Source organism: Carcharodon carcharias, chromosome 1 (genome assembly GCF_017639515.1).
Source record: "Carcharodon carcharias isolate sCarCar2 chromosome 1, sCarCar2.pri, whole genome shotgun sequence".
NCBI lineage: Eukaryota > Metazoa > Chordata > Chondrichthyes > Lamniformes > Lamnidae > Carcharodon > Carcharodon carcharias.
The window spans coordinates 235,962,519-235,981,991 of NC_054467.1; the positions used below are offsets into that span (position 1 = coordinate 235,962,519).

Here is a 19,473-nt window from a genome sequence, read left to right on the forward strand (position 1 = left end):
AAGCTTTACATCTTTAAAAGAAAGTACTTTTTCACCAAAGTCAATAAAGGACTTAAGCAAATTCAATCTGAATTCCCAGAGGTCAAAAATAATAATAATGCTTTACTTTTGAATGGTAAATTCTGATACTGGCTTCTAAGCACACTGTTTGGTCTGAAGAATTTCAATTTGTATTAATGCATTTATTCAGAAGAATTGTTATTTCCCTTATCACCCACCCCCACCTCATACCAATACCGGGTGAAAAGAGATTGTCACAACTTTCCAAATAAAATACCTGTAGGGATACATGATTCAGAACAAAGTAACTTGGTCTTTATTATTGGATTTCCCTACCATATAAGGCACGAGTTGTTGCAACAACCTACTTCCATCAACATCCTTGTACAGTATTCTAGTATTTTTATTTTTAGAGCTAGGGCACTCGGGAGTGAAATCAATGTTTTCTTTTGCTTAACGGGTAGAGAAAATTTGAAAAGGCTGTGGATATTGGGTTAATTGTAATTTTCAGGACGACTGATCAATTTTTATTCGGTAAGGTTAGGTAGCATTCTTGCCTGAGTTCATGTCCCATTCCAGAAATTTGAGTACAAAAAATTCGACTGAAACTCCAGTGCAGTACTGAGCAATGCTGCATTGCCAGGGGCGTTATCTTTCAGATGAGACGTTAAACAGAGGCCTCCTGCACTTTCGCGGGTGAATGTAAAAGATCCCACGCACTATTTTGAAGAGAAGAACGGAATTATCCCTGATGACCTGACCAATATTTATTCCTCAATTAACATCACAATATTACACTATCTGGTTATTGTCACATTGCAGCTTTTGGGAACTTGCTACGCACAAGTTGATTGCCGAATTTTCAACAGCAACTTGTCAAAAGTACTAAATTGGCTGTAAGGCACTTTAGGACATCCTGAGGTCATGAAAGATGCCATATAAATGCAAGCCTTTTTTTCATCTTGGTCTTATATTCTTGCACTAAGAAAAATTGACAATCATTTAGCACTTCATATACAATGGATCTTTTGTGGTGAAAGCTCAAGTTAGCTAGCAAGTCGTTTGGTAAGGGATGCAGTGTTATACTATTGATTGCATAATATACGATTCTGCTGCAAAGATGGAGCTAAGGCCCTCCAAGAACAAAATATAAGCTTAGGGAAATCAGTATTTAGTGGTGTCTGGGCAGAGAACTTTGCAGATTTGGAAGTGCTTGTAAGTTTCAAGCTGCACAGAAACTCCTAGCTTTGAGTAAGTTTACGAATAAAATGGTAAAAATGTTTTGACTCATTCATCAACTTCTTGTTACACTAAATAGCTTAAATGGTTGGGTTTCTTTTCAGTATTTTCTGGTACATGATATAGAAAATGGGGGCCAGTTAGCTATAGCGCTAGTGTGTGGTTCAGAATAATGCCAATAACACGGGTTCGATTCTTGGGACCTGCCTCCTTGTCCTGCTCAAGAGTGGAGGGCAATGGCAAACCACCACTGACAAAAACTGCCAAGGAAACAACTGAGGATGAAGCATCAGCAGACAATGAGCCAAGGACCTGCCTTTGGACAGAGCACACATAGAACAGAATGGATATAGAAACTAAATTTGCATGTAGATAACATATGCCCTAATTTTGCATAGGTATGGGTGGACATTGTTTGCTCCAATTAAATCAAATTATCCCTATCCTGATGAACAGGACATTATGTAGCACCTGCTGCTAAACTAAAGATCCTTCCCTTTATTGCCACAAAATCAAATTAAGCAAACACTGGGTGAAGTCATTTAATTTAATTGCTGCTGAGGTAATCTGTCCACAACCCTTGCTTTGTCCATTTTAAGTGTGACTGAAGTAATTCAAGGGGCCACTTTCTGACTATAAGACTTTGGTGCGGAATTTCTTTCTACGTTGTAGATACCTATCTTTGTTTCTTTGTACTGGCTAATGCCAATTATGAGGCTGCAGATATTCTGATTCCAGTGTTGTTTTATATGCTAGGGCATTTCTCAGATTGTAATTGACAATTTTTGGAGATGTAACAGAAACTTGAGTACAATACTAAGTGAGAAAACAAAATGTTTATATTAATGGAAATATATGAAGCGATGGATTTATGTATACTTTAGTTAAAAATACATCAATTTGCAATAACTGGGAAAAATACACAATATATTTCACTGACTATAAATATCTTTTCAACGGCCTTACAGATTTGCCTGTAAATCTGTAAACAGATCGAAAAGTATTCGGATGTAATTGTACATGATTTATTTTCTCCTCTTTTTTCCTGACGTTGCTTCATTTTTGATTTACACACTCTCTCATATCTTTGCTTCTTTTATCATCTCTATATTTTATACCTTTTCAGGTGACAGAAGACTCCAAAATATATTTCTAGCAATAAAAAGCAACTGCAGATACTGGTAGTTATCTCTTTCATCACTAACACTGACCAGAAGTGGAATGTTGCTACCATTGTATGCACAGGTCTGGTACATAAACAATGCTGCAAAATACATGTTTATTTTTCAGTAACCTAGCGTAACTGAAAGATCAATGAGCGCAGATGGCAGATGAGCAAAATGCGTACAATGATAAAATCAAAAAACTGCGAATGCGGAAATCCAAAACAAAAGCAGAAATACCTGGAAAAACTCAACAGGTCTGGCAGCATCGGCGGAGAAGAACAAAGTTGACGTTTAGAGTCCTCAACACCTCTTTGTTCTTTTGTCTGTGACATCTTTTGGTTATATGTTCCTATCACTGCTTGCTTGTTCCAACAACGCCCCCTCGCGCCCCCCACCCCCCCCCCCCCCCCACCCCTCCCATCCCTCCCCCCCACCCCAAACCAGCTTATATTTCACCCCTTTCCTTTTTCTACTTAGTTCTGTTGAAGGGTCATGAGGACTCGAAACGTCAACTTTGTTCTTCTCCGTCGATGCTGCCAGACCTGCTGAGTTTTTCCAGTTATTTCTGTTTTTGTTTAGCAAAATGTGTACTCTCTCCACGTTTGAGCCTTTCAGCTAGAAGCAAGGAATACGTACTTAGACCACATACCCTTGGTACACAATACAATCACTGTTAAATGCATGTCAAAATGCCTGTTATTTAACATTCTTATGAGGTATTCTTACCTTCTTGCTGAGACTATAAACTTGACCCTGGGCTGTTGAAGCTTATAATGGATAAATTAACTTCAGCGTCAGCAATTCTGGGACAACTATCTGGACTGATTACTTTTCACAGAATGTAACAGCATGGGAAGCAGCCATTTGGCCCATCAGGCCTGTGCAAGCTCTTTAAGAGTTATTAACCCAGTTCCACGTCCTTACACTTCACTTTTTCGTTTATCCACTTGCCTGGTAAAAGCCATTATGATTCTACAACGCCACAGGAAGGGCATTTAATTTCCTAACAACATTATAAAAAAAATCCTCATTCCTCCTTTTAAAGAATTTGTGTAACCTAGATTTTGAGTTACTGATCAGTGGAAATTGATTTTTTTAAAAAACCATTTACCTGATCAACACCTTTCATGTACTTATATTGGGAGGTAACAATGGGGTGGCCGTTGCATAGTGGTTTGTTACTGGACTAGTATTCCAGAGACACAGGGTAATGCTCTAGGGACCTGGGTTCAAATCCCATCAGACGGTGAAATTTGAATTCAATAAAAATCTGGAATTAAAGTCTGATGATGACCACGAAACCATTGCCAATTGTTACAAAAACCAATCTGGTTCACTAATGTCCTTTAGGAAAGGAAATCTGCCATCCTTACCAGGTTTGGCCTACATGTGACTCCAGACCCACAGCAATGTAGTTGACTCTTAAATGCTCTCTGAACAAGAGCAATAAATGTGGTCTAGCCAGTGACACCCACATCCCATGAACAAATAAAAAAAAGCTTTAAAATTCTGAAAGGTATTGATAAGGTAATTGCCTACCAGGTTTTCTCAAACTTCTGTTTTAGTAAAAAGACCCCCAGTTTTTCTATTCTCTTCTCCTAACTAAAGCCTCAGATCCCTGCTATATTGCATCTCCTAGCCGTTCATTCCATGGCCTTCGTATTCTTGCTGAAATAGGGCAGCCAAAATTAGACACCGTATTCAAACTATAGCCTATTCAATGATTTGTTTCACTTATGTGTAACAGGGAAAGATTGATATATCCAGAGCCTTCCAAAATTATAGAGCTAAAGTGCTTTGCAGTGAACATGGGAATTATGTAAATGTTAAGAAAGCTGATTAAGAAAGCTGATCCAGCAATGCAAAGATGTTGAAACTAAGCTGTCACAAAGTATAATTTTATTGAATTAATTCTAAAAACAATAGTAATATTCTGATGTATGGATTTTTCTTTAAAAAGTATATACTCCATGCATGTAATATTTAATATAGATCTCCATTTTTCAAACTATGTTTTTAAATTTGCATTGCTGGAACCATTCTGATCAAAATGAAGAGAACTTTTTGTCAACAATCAATTTTTACTTGCTGGCTTCAAACTTTCTCTCTAGATCATGCATCTTTGGTGACCAAAAAAGATGAGGATTGCACATACTACTAAGATTTGGCCCTGAACAAATGCACAAGTATAACCTGATGATTACTCGCCTTCAGATTTGCCCATCTCTCCTCAGACAGGCCTTTTACTTACTAGTGAGATGCTTCTCATAGAAACAGGTCTCATACTAGAAATTCAGTGCGGATAATGAAACATGTGCCTGAATTTTCACTCCTGAGTCAAGTGCACAGAGCCAAGAAATTTCCCGACTCCCCAAACCCGAATCAGGAGAAACTTCCCTGAATGGTCAGATTTTAATTCCTGAGGGGGAACAGGTGCATGCTGGACTCGGGCCCGCCACCCCTGGAAGCAGTTCAGAGCAGACACAAGGACTGCCAAAGCAGGCTGTTTAAAAGTCTCTGTCCCAGTTATAATACAAGTAGTTAGGCCCTCGGGCCCTCACACTTCCCATGCTCCATTCTTGCCAGCTCATGCCCCCCCCCACCCCCCGCATCCACCCCCAATGGCCACTCATAGTCTTCAAGCCAACATATGCCCCTCTACCCACCCTTCATGCCATCTTAGTGCCAACTCATGTCAACCCATGCTCCCCACTCATCCCTTGGTTCCTTATAACCCCATGCCAACTTAGTGCCAACTTATGCCAACCCATGCCCCTAACCCACCACCCTTTGTCCTTCCACCCTCCATGCCAACTCACCCAGTATCCATCATGGCAGATCCCAGGAGCAATCCTGAGATGAAATAAAATTAAGTTCTAAGCATCTATTACAGACCAGTATATAAAGAAACACTTCGATAGAAGCCCATTCAATGCATTTAAATCTCTTCAAGTACTTAATCCAATAATAACCTCTTGTGAACTTACAGCCCACAGATAGATTGTGGAGGTAGTCAAGCAGTACTAATGCTATCATGATAGCCCTCAGGCTTATGTCAATAAACATCTACTGAAATTGCAAGCTCGGATTTTTTTCAAGTGAGACACACAGCAAGCATTATTTTTTCAAAATTTAAAGAGTAGGGGGTTTAAATAATTTGACAGTTCCGCAGACCTTATCAACCTTTTAAGCACATTTAAAGTCTACTCTTAAAAATTGCAAAAGGATTCCAAAGGACCTCTCCAAAGAACTCCAGTAGGTTTAGACCTTGTCATCAAATTGGTAAATTTGACAAGTTGTGTTTCACAAACCTTGGCGATGAACATTACTTCTGAGTGAAGGCAGCTGCGCTTTTAAACATGCCGCTGCCTCCATGAACCATGTGTAAAATACATCCCTCCCCCGGCAAGGGTGGCGGGTGCCAGTTACAAGGGTGGGACTTCCCGATTCAGCACTAAAGGCTGGAAAGCTTCTTTCTCTGAAAATTCGGGCCATGGTGCCCACCCAACTCCATACAACAGCACTTCAACAAGGTAAGCTTAGCTATTTTTAAATTTGTCCTTCTCAAAAGTGGAAAACACTCAGAATAATCAACATCTGTGGGGATTTTTTTTTTGCTTAACAAAGTTTAGCAGTAACTGATAGTGTTAATCATGCCATAAATATGACTGTATTACAATTATTCTTTCAAAATGGCCAATTTACATAATTGACTTGGTTGAAGGGATGGTTGCCAAATTTGCTGATGACAGAAAGATAGGCACGAAAGTAAGTTGTGAAGAAGACATAAGGAGGCTACCAACAGATACAGATAGATTCAGTGAGTGGGCAAAGATCTGGCAGATGGGCTATGTGGAAAAATGTGAAATTGTCCATTTTGGCATGAAGAATAAAAGAGAAGCATATTATCTGAATGGTGAGAGATTGTAGGGCTCTGAGATTCAGAGAGATCTGGCAGTCCTCGGGCATGAATCACAAAAGGTTAGTATGCAGGCACGGCAAGTAATTAGGAAAGCTAATAGAATGTTATCATTTCTTGCAAGGGGAATGGAATACAAAAGTAGGGAGGTTATGCTTCAGTTGTACAGGGTACTAGTGAATACTTGGAGTACTGTGCACAGTATTGGTCACCTTTTTTAAGGAAGGGTGTAAATGCATTGGAAGCAGTTCAGAGAAGGTTTACCAGGCTAATACCTGGAATGGGCAGGTTGCCTTATGAGAAAAGGTTGGATAGGCTAGGCTTGTATCCGCTGGAGTTTAGAACAGTAAGAGGCGACTTGGTTGAAACATATAATCCTGAGGGGTCATGACAGGTTGGATGTGGAGAGGATGTTTCCTCTTGTAGGTGAAGCTAGAACTAGGGGTCACTGTTTAAAAATAAGGGGCCACCCATTTAAAACAGATGAGGTGAATTTTTTTCACTCAGAGGGTCATGAGTTCTTCCTGAAAAGGAAGTGGAAGGAGAGTCTTTGAATATTTTTAAGGCAGATGTGAATAGATTCTTGGTAAGCAAGGGGGTGATTGGTTATCGGGGGTAGGTGGGATGCAGATTTCAGGTTGCTATATCAGCCATGATCTTATTAAATGGCAGAGCAGGCTTGAGGGGCAGAATGGCCTACTCCTTGTTCGCATGTTGCATGTTGATGTGCAAGAAGACAGGTTACTGTTGTGTGCCAAGCTTGTCCAATTCATTAAAAATTCAATGCACAAAATTTAACTATCTTTTCTCTTGTTAGCCCTGGGGCTCAGTTGGTAGCTCACTTGTCTCTGAGTGAGAAGGTTCAAGTTCCATTCCAGAGACTTGAGGATAAAAATCAAGGCTGACACTCCAGTGAAGTACTAAGGGAGTGTTATACTGCAGAAGGTACTGTCTTTCGGATGAGGCATTAAATAAAGGTCCCTTTTTCTCTCTCAGGTGGATATGAAAGATCCAATGGCACCACATTTGAAGGGAATTGGGAGAGTTAACCCTGGTGTCCTGGCCATTATTTATCCCTCAATCAACATCATAAAAACAGATTATCTGGTCTTCATCACAGTTTGTGGGGGGAGCTGTGCACAAATGTCTGTTACATTTCCTATATTACAACAGTGACTACAGATCAAAAGTACTTCATTGGCTGTAAAGCGCTTTGGGATGTCCTGTTTGTAAAATGTTGATTTTTCTTCTCTTTCAAAAGGTCGTCGAGTTATTGCTTATTGCTAGTAATGTTCTTGTTTAAAATTTTGAATTTTTTATCACTTACCTGCCCAATAGTATTCCCTATGATACTTGCTACAATCCTTCCTTCCTACTCTTCATATTTATCAATAAACAAAGGAAAATTTATGAAAGTTAATCCATTACAATCTTGAGATTCAGATGCTTGTTATGATACACCTGCTTTTCATCCTAATTTATTACATCATTTCAGATTTTTAATGAAATTACTATGCTGGAATCTTTCCTAGGGACCAATTATATTCTTTACAATGTCTCATTATTTATTTCAAAAACATGGCCTTTCAGCTACGCATCTCCCCCAAAAGATTCAGTGTCTGGGTGTTGCAAGGTGTTGATTTTCATCTCGCAGCTATCCTGGGGATAAAACACTGTATCCCAGTTCTAAATCAAGGGAATCCCCAATAGGAGTTGTCGGGGCATAGGACTAAAAAGAAACAAAAACTATGTAATGCACCACTAAGGGGGTCTCTACCAAGTTAAAAAATAGTGCAATATTTTAGTTGCAAGTCCACGGCACAAAACTGCTCACAACTCTGCATTATTTGCAATCTCAAACAAGAGTGGCCATTTAAGATGCTGAACTACTCACACTGGTGAAGTATAAGTTATCAATTAGGTTTGGATTAACACAGTATCTTCTGCTATATATACACAGGTTACTCTTAGGGATGATGTATATTCTGGGAGAGCGGGTTAATGAGAGAAGCTTTATTTTGTACCTCGCCTACAGTGTGCTCAACCTGAGAATATTCGACATTGAGATCAAGTTGAAAAGTGTTCCATTTCCCTGCACTAATGGTCTATGGCTTGCCAAACAATAAGATAAAATAATCGTAGCAATAAAGGCCATCTTAATTCTGACCTGCTTGAAAAAAATATATGCTACTCTGTTAAGGGGACGAGAGCATAGTTGTAATGTTACTGGGTTAGTGATCCTAAGGCTCAGGCAAATGCTCCAGAGACATGAGTTCAAATCCCACCATGGCGGCTGAGGGAATTTAAATTCAATTAATAAAAATGATAATAAACCTATCAGATTGTCATAAAACCCATCCGGTTCACAAAAGTCCTTCAGAGGAGGAAATCCGCTGTCCTCACCTAGTCTGGCTACATGTGACTTGAAATTCACAGCAATGTGGTTGACACTTAACTGCCCTCTGAAATGACCTAACAGGCCACTCAGTTGCTCAAAGACAATTATTGAAGGGCCTTGCCAGTGACGTTCACATCTCAAGAATAAAAGTTTCTTTGTTGCCATCATTTCCCATTTGCTCTCAAGAGGACATCTCTCAGCAATGCCTAATTAATCTGGACTCCAAATAATTGTCATATTTTATGTTAATTAAGTGTCTGTTACTCAATCAGATATATAGATATATTATGCAATGTTATACTCTATTGCTGCACAGGAGTATTGGCACAATAAATTGAGTAGATATGGTGTAAGTTTATTTCAAATGAAACTTTAAAATGAAAACAAAAAAGACAATTAACTATCTATTATGTTTAACACGTGCAAGATGAAGTAGTGCTTTAATACAGAAATTGGAATTCATGATTTTTCAAAGGCAGCTCACTGCTCATTAAAAAGTTACAAAGAATGATCATCAAAGATTACCCTTCTTGGTCTTTGCACTTGCCTTTTAAAGGATAAGATATATTCTTGTTTAATTAATCTAATGAGCTCAGCTGACTTACAGGAAGCAGAGTTTGGCAGCAGGGAAAAAGTTGAAACATATGGAGCATACCCAGGTTAATTATTATCTTCTGGTGCAAATTCAACTCCTACACACGGCTACGCCCAGAAACTTGTCCAAGTCGGTTCACTTGATTAGGTCATTTGCAATGTTTAGATGACCAAGAAAAAATAAATAAAAGGATATTTGCCTTTACGAACAATAGATACTGACCCAAGACAAAAAAAAAGGGATCGTTGTGGCTCATTGATTTAGACCAGTAGAACATCAATCTACCTCAATTGCACTTTTAAGGTATTTTTTTAAACTTAGTAAGCACCGCAACATCAGTGTAGGGATATTGATGAAAAGAGTTGACGTTTCGAGTCCTCATGACCCTTCGACAGAACTTGAGTGAATCCAAGAAAGGGGTGAAATATAAGCTGGTTTAAGGTGTGTGTGTGTGTGGGGGGGTGGGGTGTTGAGAGAGAGAGAAGTGGAGGGGGTTGGTGTGGTTGTAGGGACAAACAAGCAGTGATAGAAGCAGATCATCAAAAGATGTTTGTCACAAACATCTTTTGATGATCTGCTTCTATCACTGCTCGTTTGTCCCTACAACCACACCAACCCACTCCACTTCTTTCTCTCTCCCCCCATCCAAACCACCCCCCCCCCCAACACACACCTTAAACCAGCTTATATTTCATCCCTTTCTTGGATTCACTCAAGTTCTGTCGAAGGGTCATGAGGACTTGAAACGTCAACTCTTTTCTTCTCCGCTGATGCTGCCAGACCTGCTGAGTTTTTCCAGGTAATTCTGTTTTTGTTTTGGATTTCCAGCATCTGCAGTTTTTTTGTTTTTTTTTGTTTTTATCTATAGGGATATTGAACACTTCTCCACTCAATCTCACACATTAAGCAGACTGCAGACTGTAAAGCTTCTTCAATGTTTCGCCACCAACCCACTTCCACCAACCCCCACCCCGCAACCCAATATACTTATCCTTCAGAGTGATGTTTGTGAAGAATTTTTGAATATCAGCAGGAGCTTTCCAGTTAACCAAATCTAACCAGTACCTTCTACTTCACCAGTGTAAATGGTTCAGCATCTCAGATGGCCACTCAGTGAGATGGGAAATGGTGCAGAATTGTGTGTAGTTTTGTCTGTGGAACCACACCTCACTTGGATACAGTACACTTATTCGAAATTGGACACTTACAAAAAGTAGGGAGATGACATTTTCATCCTACTAGGCTGTGTTGGATTCAGTGGAAGCAACATTGTGCTGTCTCACAAATCTCCCGTGTTAGTTGGGAGGCTCTATCTTTGAAAGTTAAAAATAGTGTTTACAGGCAACAACTTGTATTTACATAACATCTTTAACATAACAAAATGCCCCAAAGCGCTTATAGAGCAAAATTTGACATAGACAAACATAAGATGATATTAGAGGAAATGGCCAAGAATTTGCTCAGAGGTAAATTTTGTGGCGCATGCTAAAGGAGGAAATAGAGGTAGGGAGATGGAGAAGTTTAGAGAATTCAGGAACTTAGGGCCTAGGCAACTGGAAGAACAGTGATCGACGGTGGAGCGATTAAATCGAGATGCTCAAGAGGCAAGAATTAGGGGAGCGCAGATATCTTGAAGGGTTCTAGGGCAAGAGGAGATAAAATAGATAGGGAGGGGCGAAGCCATACAGGGAGTTGCTGGGAAATATACTGGTACATAGGTGCACCAATGGAATAAACAGACCTGGAGCCTTTAAAGATTATCTGGTGCATAAAGGGTTGAGTTGGTCCTTTGTATCAAACTACAGCTTTCAACTTGATCATAGTTAATATTTTATTTTTGGTATTACAAGCCTATGCCATATTCATCCATTCCTTTCTGTTGCAACATAAAATGGTTGACAATTCCAGTTTGAAGAGAAGTATTGAAAGGCAAAAACTGATCCGATCTATTCTGAAAATTAAACAAACAATTCTTCCAGTCACTGGGAATGTTGAGACAGTATTTTTTTAAATCAGAAGTCAGTAAATGCTTAGTATCTATATACCTTTGCATCATTTTTATAGGCGCTATCAAGGTTATAATCATCTAGAAAAAGCAAATATTCAGGCTTAACAAGCTCCTTCACACATTATTATTGATATCCATACTATTGATACACATCAGTCTGCAGCTCAACTACTTTGCTACTTCTACATTTCTATACAGTGCTTTCATACAAGGATGACTTCATTGAGCAAAAATCTCATCCCTGTTTTCAAATTATGCTAGCCTGGCCCATCCTACAAATGCAATCTCCGTTGCCTTTCATTCCTGCATAATCCCCTCTCTCCATCACTGGCGGATACTTGTTCAGTCAGTGTACTACTTCTGCCCAGTGCTCTGTTTTGCCATGTCACATTCTACTTTTAAAAAAATTATTTGCAGGATGTGGACATCACCGGCAAGGTCGATATTCATTGCTCCTCCCTAGATGCTCTCACAAGGTTGCAGTGGGATTTCTTCTAGGACTGAAGTCATAACTGGGCCAGATAAGCCCAGCCATTATTTTTCACTAAAGGATATTAATAATCCAGTTGGATATTTCCAACAATCTGACAGCTTCACGGTCACTTTTACTGATGTTAGCTTTTTACTTGCAGTTGTATTTTACATGGTATTCAAATTCTCAAACTATCATAAAAGCAAAAAACTGCAGATGCTGAAAATCCAAAACAAAAACAAAAATACCTGGAAAAACTCAGCAGGTCTGACAGCATCTGCGGAGAGGAACACAGTTAAAGTTTCGAGTCCGTATGACTCTTCAACAGAACTAAGGAAAAATAGAAAAGAGGTGAAATTTAAGCTGGTTTAAGGTGGGGTGGGACAGGCAGAGCTGGATAGAGGGCCAGTGATAGGCAGAGATAAGCAAAAGATGTCAAAGACAAAAGGACAAAGAGGTGTTGAAGGTGGTGATATTATCTAAAGAATGTGCTAATAGTTGACATTAAGGGTAGAAAGCAGGACAAGCAAGGTACAGATAGCCCTAGTGGGGGTGGGGTGGGGGGAAGGGATCGAAATAGGCAAAAAGGTAGAGATAAAACAATGGATGGAAAGAAAAAATCTATATAAATTATTGGAAAAAAGGGGGGATCGGAAAGGGGGTGGGGATGGAGGAGAGAGTTTGTGATCTAAAATTGTTGAACTCAATATTCAGTCCGGAAGACTGTAAAGTGCCTAGACGGAAGATGAGGTGCTGTTCCTCCAGTTTGCGTTGAACTTCACTGGAACAATGCAGCAGGCCAAGGACAGACATGTGGGTATGAGAGCAGGGTGGAGTGTTGAAATGGCAAGCGACAGGGAGGTGTGGGTCATGCTTGCGGACAGACCGAAGGTGTTCCGCAAAGCGGTCACCCAGTCTGCGTTTGGTCTCTCCAATGTAGGGGAAACCGCATTGGGAGCAGCAAATGCAATAGATTAAATTGAGGGAAGTGCAAGTAAAATGCTGCTTCACTTGAAAGGAGTGTTTGGGCCCTTGGACAGTGAGGAGAGGTAAGTATAGGGGCAGGTGTTGCACCTTCTGCGGTTGCATGGGAAGGTGCCTTGGGAGGGGGATGAGGTGTAGGGGGTGATGGAGGAGTGGATCAGGGTGTCCCGGAGGGAACGATCCCTGCGGAATGCCACCAGGGGGGTGACAGGAAGATGTGTTTGGTGGTGGCATCATGCTGGAGTTGGTGGAGGATGATCCTTTGAATGCGGTGGCTGGTGGGGTGAAAAGTGAGGACAAGGGGGACCCTATCATGGTTCTGGGAGGTGTGAGGGCGGATGCACGGGAGATGGGCCGGACACGGTTGAGAGCCCTGTCAACCACCGTGGGTGGAAAACCTCGGTTAAGGAAGAAGGAAGGCATGTCAGAGGAACTGTTTTTGAAAGTGGCATCATCAGAACACACGCGACGGAGGCGAAGGAACTGAGAGAATGGGATGGAGTCCTTAGAGGAAGTGGGGTGTGAGGAGCTGTAGTCGAGGTAGCTGTGGGAGTCGGTAGGCTTGTAATGAATATTGGTGGACAGTCTATCACCAGAAATTGAGACAGAGAGGTCAAGGAAGGGAAGGGAAGTGTCAGAGATGGACCATGTAAAAATAATAGAGGGGTGGATATTGGAATCAAAATTAATAAATTTTTCCAGGTCCAGACGAGAGCATGAAGCAGCACCGAAGCAATCATCGATGTACCGGAGAAAGAGTTGTGGGAGGGGGCCGGAGTAGGACTGGAACAAGGAATGTTCCACATACCCCATAAAGAGACAGGCATAACTGAGACCCATGTGGGTACCCATAGCCACACCATTTATTTGGAGGAAGTGAGAGGAGTTTAAGGAGAAATTGTTCTGTGAGAGAACAAGTTCAGCCAGACAGAGGAGAGCAGTGGTGGATGGGGATTGTTCGGGCCTCTGTTCGAGGAAGAAGCGGAGAGCCATCAGGCCATCCTGGTGGGGGATGGAGATGTAGAGGGATTGGACGTCCATGGTGAAGAGGAGGCGGTTGGGGCCAGGGAACTGGAAATTGTTGATATGATGTAGAGTGCTAGAGCAATCACAGATGTAGGTGGGAAGGGACTGGTCAAGGGGAGAGAGAATGGAGTCAAGATAGCAAGAAATGAGTTCCATGGGGCAGGAACAGGCTGACACGGTCGGTCTGCTGGGACAGTCCTGTTTGTGGATTTTGGGTCGGAGGTAGAAGCGGTCCGTCCGAGGTTGGGAGACTATGAGATTGGAAGCTGTGGAAGGAAGATCTCTCCAGAGGAGATGAGGTCAGTGACAGACCTGGAAACAATGGCTTGATGTTCAATGGTGGGGTCATAGTCCAGGGGAGGTAGGAGGAAGTGTCTGCGAGTCCCCTTGTCCAGTCCCTTCCCACCTACATCCGTGATTGCTCTGACACCCTACATCACATCAACAATTTCCAGTTCCCTGGCCCCAACCGCCTCCTCTTCACCATAGACGTCCAATCCCCCCACATCTCCATCCTCCACCAGGATGGTCTGATGGCTCTCCGCTTCTTCCTTGAACAGAGGCCCGAACAATCCCCATCCACCACTACTGTCCTCTGGCTGAACTTGTTCTCTCACTGAACAATTTCTCCTTAAACTCCTCTCACTTCCTCCAAATAAAAGGTGTCACTATGGGTACCTGCATGGGTCCCAGTTATGCCTGTCTCTTTATGGGGTATGTGGGACATTCCTTGTTCCAGTCCTACTCAGGCCCCCTCCCACAACTCTTTCTCCGGTACATTGATAACTGCTTCGGTGCAGCTTCATGCTCTCATCTGGACCTGGAAAAATGTATTAATTTTGCTTCCAATTTCCACCCCTTCATCATTTTCACATGATCCATCTCTAACACTTCCCTTCCCTTCCTTGATCTCTCTGTCTCAATTTTCGGTGATAGTCTGTCCACCAATATTCATTACAAGCCTACCGACTCCCACAGCTACCTCGACTACAGCTCCTCACACCCCACTTCCTCTAAGGACTCCATCCCATTCTCTCAGTTCCTTCGCCTCCGTCGCGTGTGTTCTGATGATGCCACTTTCAAAAACAGTTCCTCTGACATGCCTTCCTTCTTCTTTAACTGAGGTTTCCACCCACGGTGGTTGACAGGGCCCTCAACCATGTCCGGCCCATCTCCCGTGCATCTGCCCTCACACCTTCCTCTACCGCCCAGAACCATGATAGGTCCCCACCAGCCTGTGCATTCAAAGGATCATCCTCCGCCATTTCCGCCAACTCCAGCATGATGCCACCACCAAACACATCTTCCTGTTACCCCCGCCACCCCCGGCGGCATTCTGCAGGTAATAGTATTTCATGAAACAATCACTTAGAACACTAAATCAGGGCTAATTTAGGACTGTTGAGCTAATTCTGATTACTTTTTATTCTTTCATTGGGCGTGGATGTCACTGGCAAGGCTCATTGCTGCCCATCCCTAATTGTGCTTGACCTGAGTAGCTTGTTAGGCCATTACAGAGGACAGCTAAGAATCAACCACACTGCTCTGGGTCAGTAGTCGCACGTAGGTCAGACCGGATAAGGATGGCAAGTTTCCTTCCCTAAAGGGCATTAGTGAAATGGATGGGTTTTTACAATAATCGATGATAGTTGTCATGGTCATCATTACTGAGACCAGCTTTATATTCCAGAATTATTCATTGAATTTAAATTCCATCAGCTGTTGTGGTGGGATTTTAACCCATGTTCCCAGTGCATTAGCTGGGCTCCTGGATTACTTGCCCACTGAGTGCGTAAAAACAAAGTTGTCAGCATCCATGAGTGAGATTCCACAATCATATATTGACAGAGACACGTAATATTCTCAAGATTGAACATCTCTTCCTAAACACTGAGTTTGGTTTTTTGATCATTACTAATGCATCCAACTTTCTGTTTACTGATCTGAACTAATTATTCTTACACAGACACCAAAGTCAGACCATGAAGGTCACAAGAAAATCACTTTCATAGGCGACCAGCCTTTCTTTTGAAATGCCAGTTTGCCTGTAATGTTAACCTGATAAACAGGAAAGCTATGCAGATGGACAAACATGGAAACAAATATTGAAAGTAACATAAAAATTATATGCAACATTTCTTGCCAGTGCATAAAATGAACATAAGTTAATGTAGATCAAAACCACTGGGTAAACCCCAGAATTATCTGTGCTAAGGGTGTAGTACATCGATCAAAATAACATACATCATTTATGATCTTTGGCACAGATCTCTAAATGTTTATGCAATAGCTTCACCAACCCTAATGCACATTGGAACTCACTCCATCTGATGTCCAAGCACTTTACTTGGTATGTATATTTTGTCTGCATAACCTTTTACATGTTAAAACTGTGCTATGACACATTAGTATCAAATTGGTTAACACATTTGTTTGAAATTTAACGTTATTTTTATTTAAAACTATTTTATATGGGAAAACACCTGTGTTAAAATATTAGAATGAATGCATTAACAAGTTTGTTGTTACACAACACAATATAAACTTTAAAATGTAACCAGCCTAAAAAAAACTGCAAAGTGAGAACTCCTGAAGTGCAAGGTACTGTAAGGAAATAGTGACAGGTTAATGAAAGTAATTTGTGCCAGCTTTGTTTTCCAATCAAGTTGAAATGACAAATTGGACCTTAAAGATTTCCCCCACTCTTCAAGTTTATCCCGGCTGCCATGGACAGGGAAAGAAAAAAAAAATCATACAACGCCCGACGAGGAGCAAACAGATTTGCATGAAAATTTACAAGAGTATTTTGAATTATTGCTCATGTCTTTTTATAAATGTATTCCAGCTACATGTTCATTTATATTGCAAGATAAAACCACACTTTGCTATATAATAGTTTACATCATCACTACAACAGTTTGTGCTACTAATGAAACAGCACTTTGCATAACAGGCGGAAATTTTAATCTTGAAGAGTACTTTTTTATAGTCCCGTAAAAAGGTGGCCTCAATTTAGCCACTCTTTCTATAAGGACCATAAAAATTACTATACAAGATTCACGAAGCTATTTTAAAGCATTGTACATTTTTGTAAATTCAAAAGGAATGTTAATGTGACTTTAATTTTGATTTTTCAAATTGAGAATCACCACCCCAGGAGTAAAATGTCATCACCATGTATATAAAATTGTTTTTTTTTTAATTCCACCCCTCAAATTAAAACCGAATTTCGCAAAATTAAAATAACCATAAAGAGAAGGAAAATATCTCTTGACCATCACTCATTTTCGGTGATGCCTCCATCTCCCCACCAACCACCCCCCCCCCCCCCTTACGATTGAAGGATAGTACTATAAAGAGAAGGCTTTAAAAATAATCCAAATATCACCCAGCCCTGTTATGGTTTAAAAATATATATATTTTTTAAAAATCCAATCATCTCTTCTTAACAGGAAAAAAATGTTATATTGTTGGGGTCGGCGGGATCAAGAATAATAAATTTATTTAATCACCCCCATTTCCTCCACCACCCCCTGGGAAGCAAAAAAAAAAGTTAAGGAATCGAGGAGAGAACAGGCTGCAAGCACTCGCCTCGCTCCAGGCGAGGAGCAGGAGCACTAGGCCGCTCCGCCTCACCACTAGGTTTGTCCGGGGGTTATACTTTTTCTTTTAAATTATTTTATTTTTTTTTCTGTTGACGTGGTTGCACTGACTGCTGGAGCTGAACTCACCTTCTCGGTTCGTTTGCACGGATCTATTAATCTCCCTGTTATTACTAGTGTCACCCCCTGCCAAACTGTTACATGAATAGTCGGCCTTTTGCTTCCTAAAACTCTCCACTAGCTGCGGGATAGGGCTGCTCATCTCCATGGTGGCAAGTGACCAGCAACAGCACTGCGCCTGCGCCATAGGTCAGACCCCCGGCCTCGCCCGTGGCCCGCCCACCCATCGGGGGGGAAATAGCCGCGCCCACAAACGGCGACCTGGCCACGCCCACAGCCGGCACCATAATTCCACTATCGACTCGCCACCCGGCGTTGGTCATAGCCCCGCCCCCCCCCAGCCTGAGTCAAAGGCAACCCCCTATGCCCCGCCTCCAACCACAGGTCTTGCTTGAGCAGCGCTGAGTGTGGGGGAACGGGTGGAGAGCAATGTAGCTTTTCGCAGCCGCAAGAAATGTGACTAATCCTTGGCCCCACCTACTTCAGCAGCTCCTCCCACATCTGGTTCATTTCTCAGAAATAGGTTCTGGTTTTAGAATCATGCAATGGTTATAGCACAGACGGAGTCCATTCGGCCCATCCATCCAATCTGGCTCTCTGCAAGAATAACTCAATTTGTTCCAACCACCTGGATCGTTTCCATTAGTACTGCAAATTTTTACCTTTCAATCTTCCTTTGGGTTGTGCCCAAGAGAAATGCAAGTTCACCCTTTTTCAGAAAAGGGTGTAAGGGTAAGCCCAGTCCAGCAGTTTAACCTTGGCAGAGGGGAAGCTTTTAGAAACAATAATTTGATTAAACAATAATTATGTGCTGGGACAAAATTAATAGTCATTTGGGCAAATATGAGTTAATTAAGGAAAACCAACATGGGTAAATTGGGTAAATCACATTTAACTAACTGGCTTGAGTTTTTTGATGAGGTAACAGGGTTGATAGGAGTTAATGTGATGTGCATGAACTTCAAAAAGGCATTTGATATAGTGCTGCTCAACAGACTTGTAAGTAAAGTTAGAGCTCATGAAATAAAAGGGACAATAGCAACATGGATACGAAATTGGCTGAGCGACTGGAAACAAAGGGTTGTGGTGAACAGTTGTTTTTCAGATTGGAGGAAAGTTTGTAGTGGAGGGCCCCAGGTGTTGGTGTTAGGACTCCTGCTCTTCCTAATAAAAAATGTCTTAGATCTAATGGGGGTGCAGGGGCAGAGAGACCTAGGTCTATATGTGCATATATGTACATTGAAGGTGGCAGGAGAGGTTTAAGAGTGTAGTTAATAAAGCACTCTGGGCTTTATCAATAGGGGCATCATGTACAAGAGCAGCAAAGTTATGTCAAAGCTGTATAAAACATTGGTTCAGCCTCAACCAATCTGGGCATCACAATTAGGAAGAATATGAAGGTGTTTTGAGGGGTGCAGGACAGATTCACAAGATTAGTTCTCGGGGTGAGGAACTTCAGTTATAGTCATTGGTTCTACAGAACTTGAGTATTGCTGAAAAAATAGACATGATGGAAAGTTTTGGGTCTTGCATTCATCAGAATAGCTTGTAAGAAATTACCAACAGTACCGAGGGAACAACAATTTATGCTGCATGAGAAGAGAGTGCTGATTGGTTAGCAAGTGGGCGCTGATTGGCGGAGGTGTTGCCATGGAGAATGCAACATGAAACAGTTAACTGGATAAGTCCTGTTGCACCAGTAGGATAGGCCCACCAGAGATGTAGACACAATCGTTTATAATCAGCAGGGAGTGGCCTCAGCATTGACTCCAGTACCCATGAAGTCTCCTGATGTCAGGTTAAACATGGGGAAGGAAACCTTCTGCTGATTATCACCTATCACCCTCCCTCAGCTGATGAATCAATACTCCAGCATGTTGAACACCACTTGGAAGAGGTAGTCAGGGTAGCAAAGGCACAAAATGTATTCTAGGTGAGGGATTT

At 41.4% G+C, this 19,473-nt stretch overlaps 1 protein-coding gene across 3 annotated transcripts in view; it reads right to left on the reverse strand.

Annotated features, from left to right (window-relative positions):
- zmat1 (zinc finger matrin-type 1) overlaps window positions 1-17,697 on the reverse strand; it is a 116,891-nt gene extending 99,194 nt beyond the window's left edge. For 2 of the 3 annotated variants that reach the window (XM_041201553.1, XM_041201542.1), the window contains exon 1: window positions 17,539-17,697. In XM_041201553.1, coding sequence (XP_041057487.1) covers window positions 17,539-17,677 — 139 coding nt within the window. In that variant the 5' untranslated portion in view covers window positions 17,678-17,697. The remainder of the gene's footprint in view (window positions 1-17,538) is intronic. The other variant, XM_041201564.1, reaches the window with a different exon arrangement.
- Window positions 17,698-19,473: the final 1,776 nt, after the last annotated feature.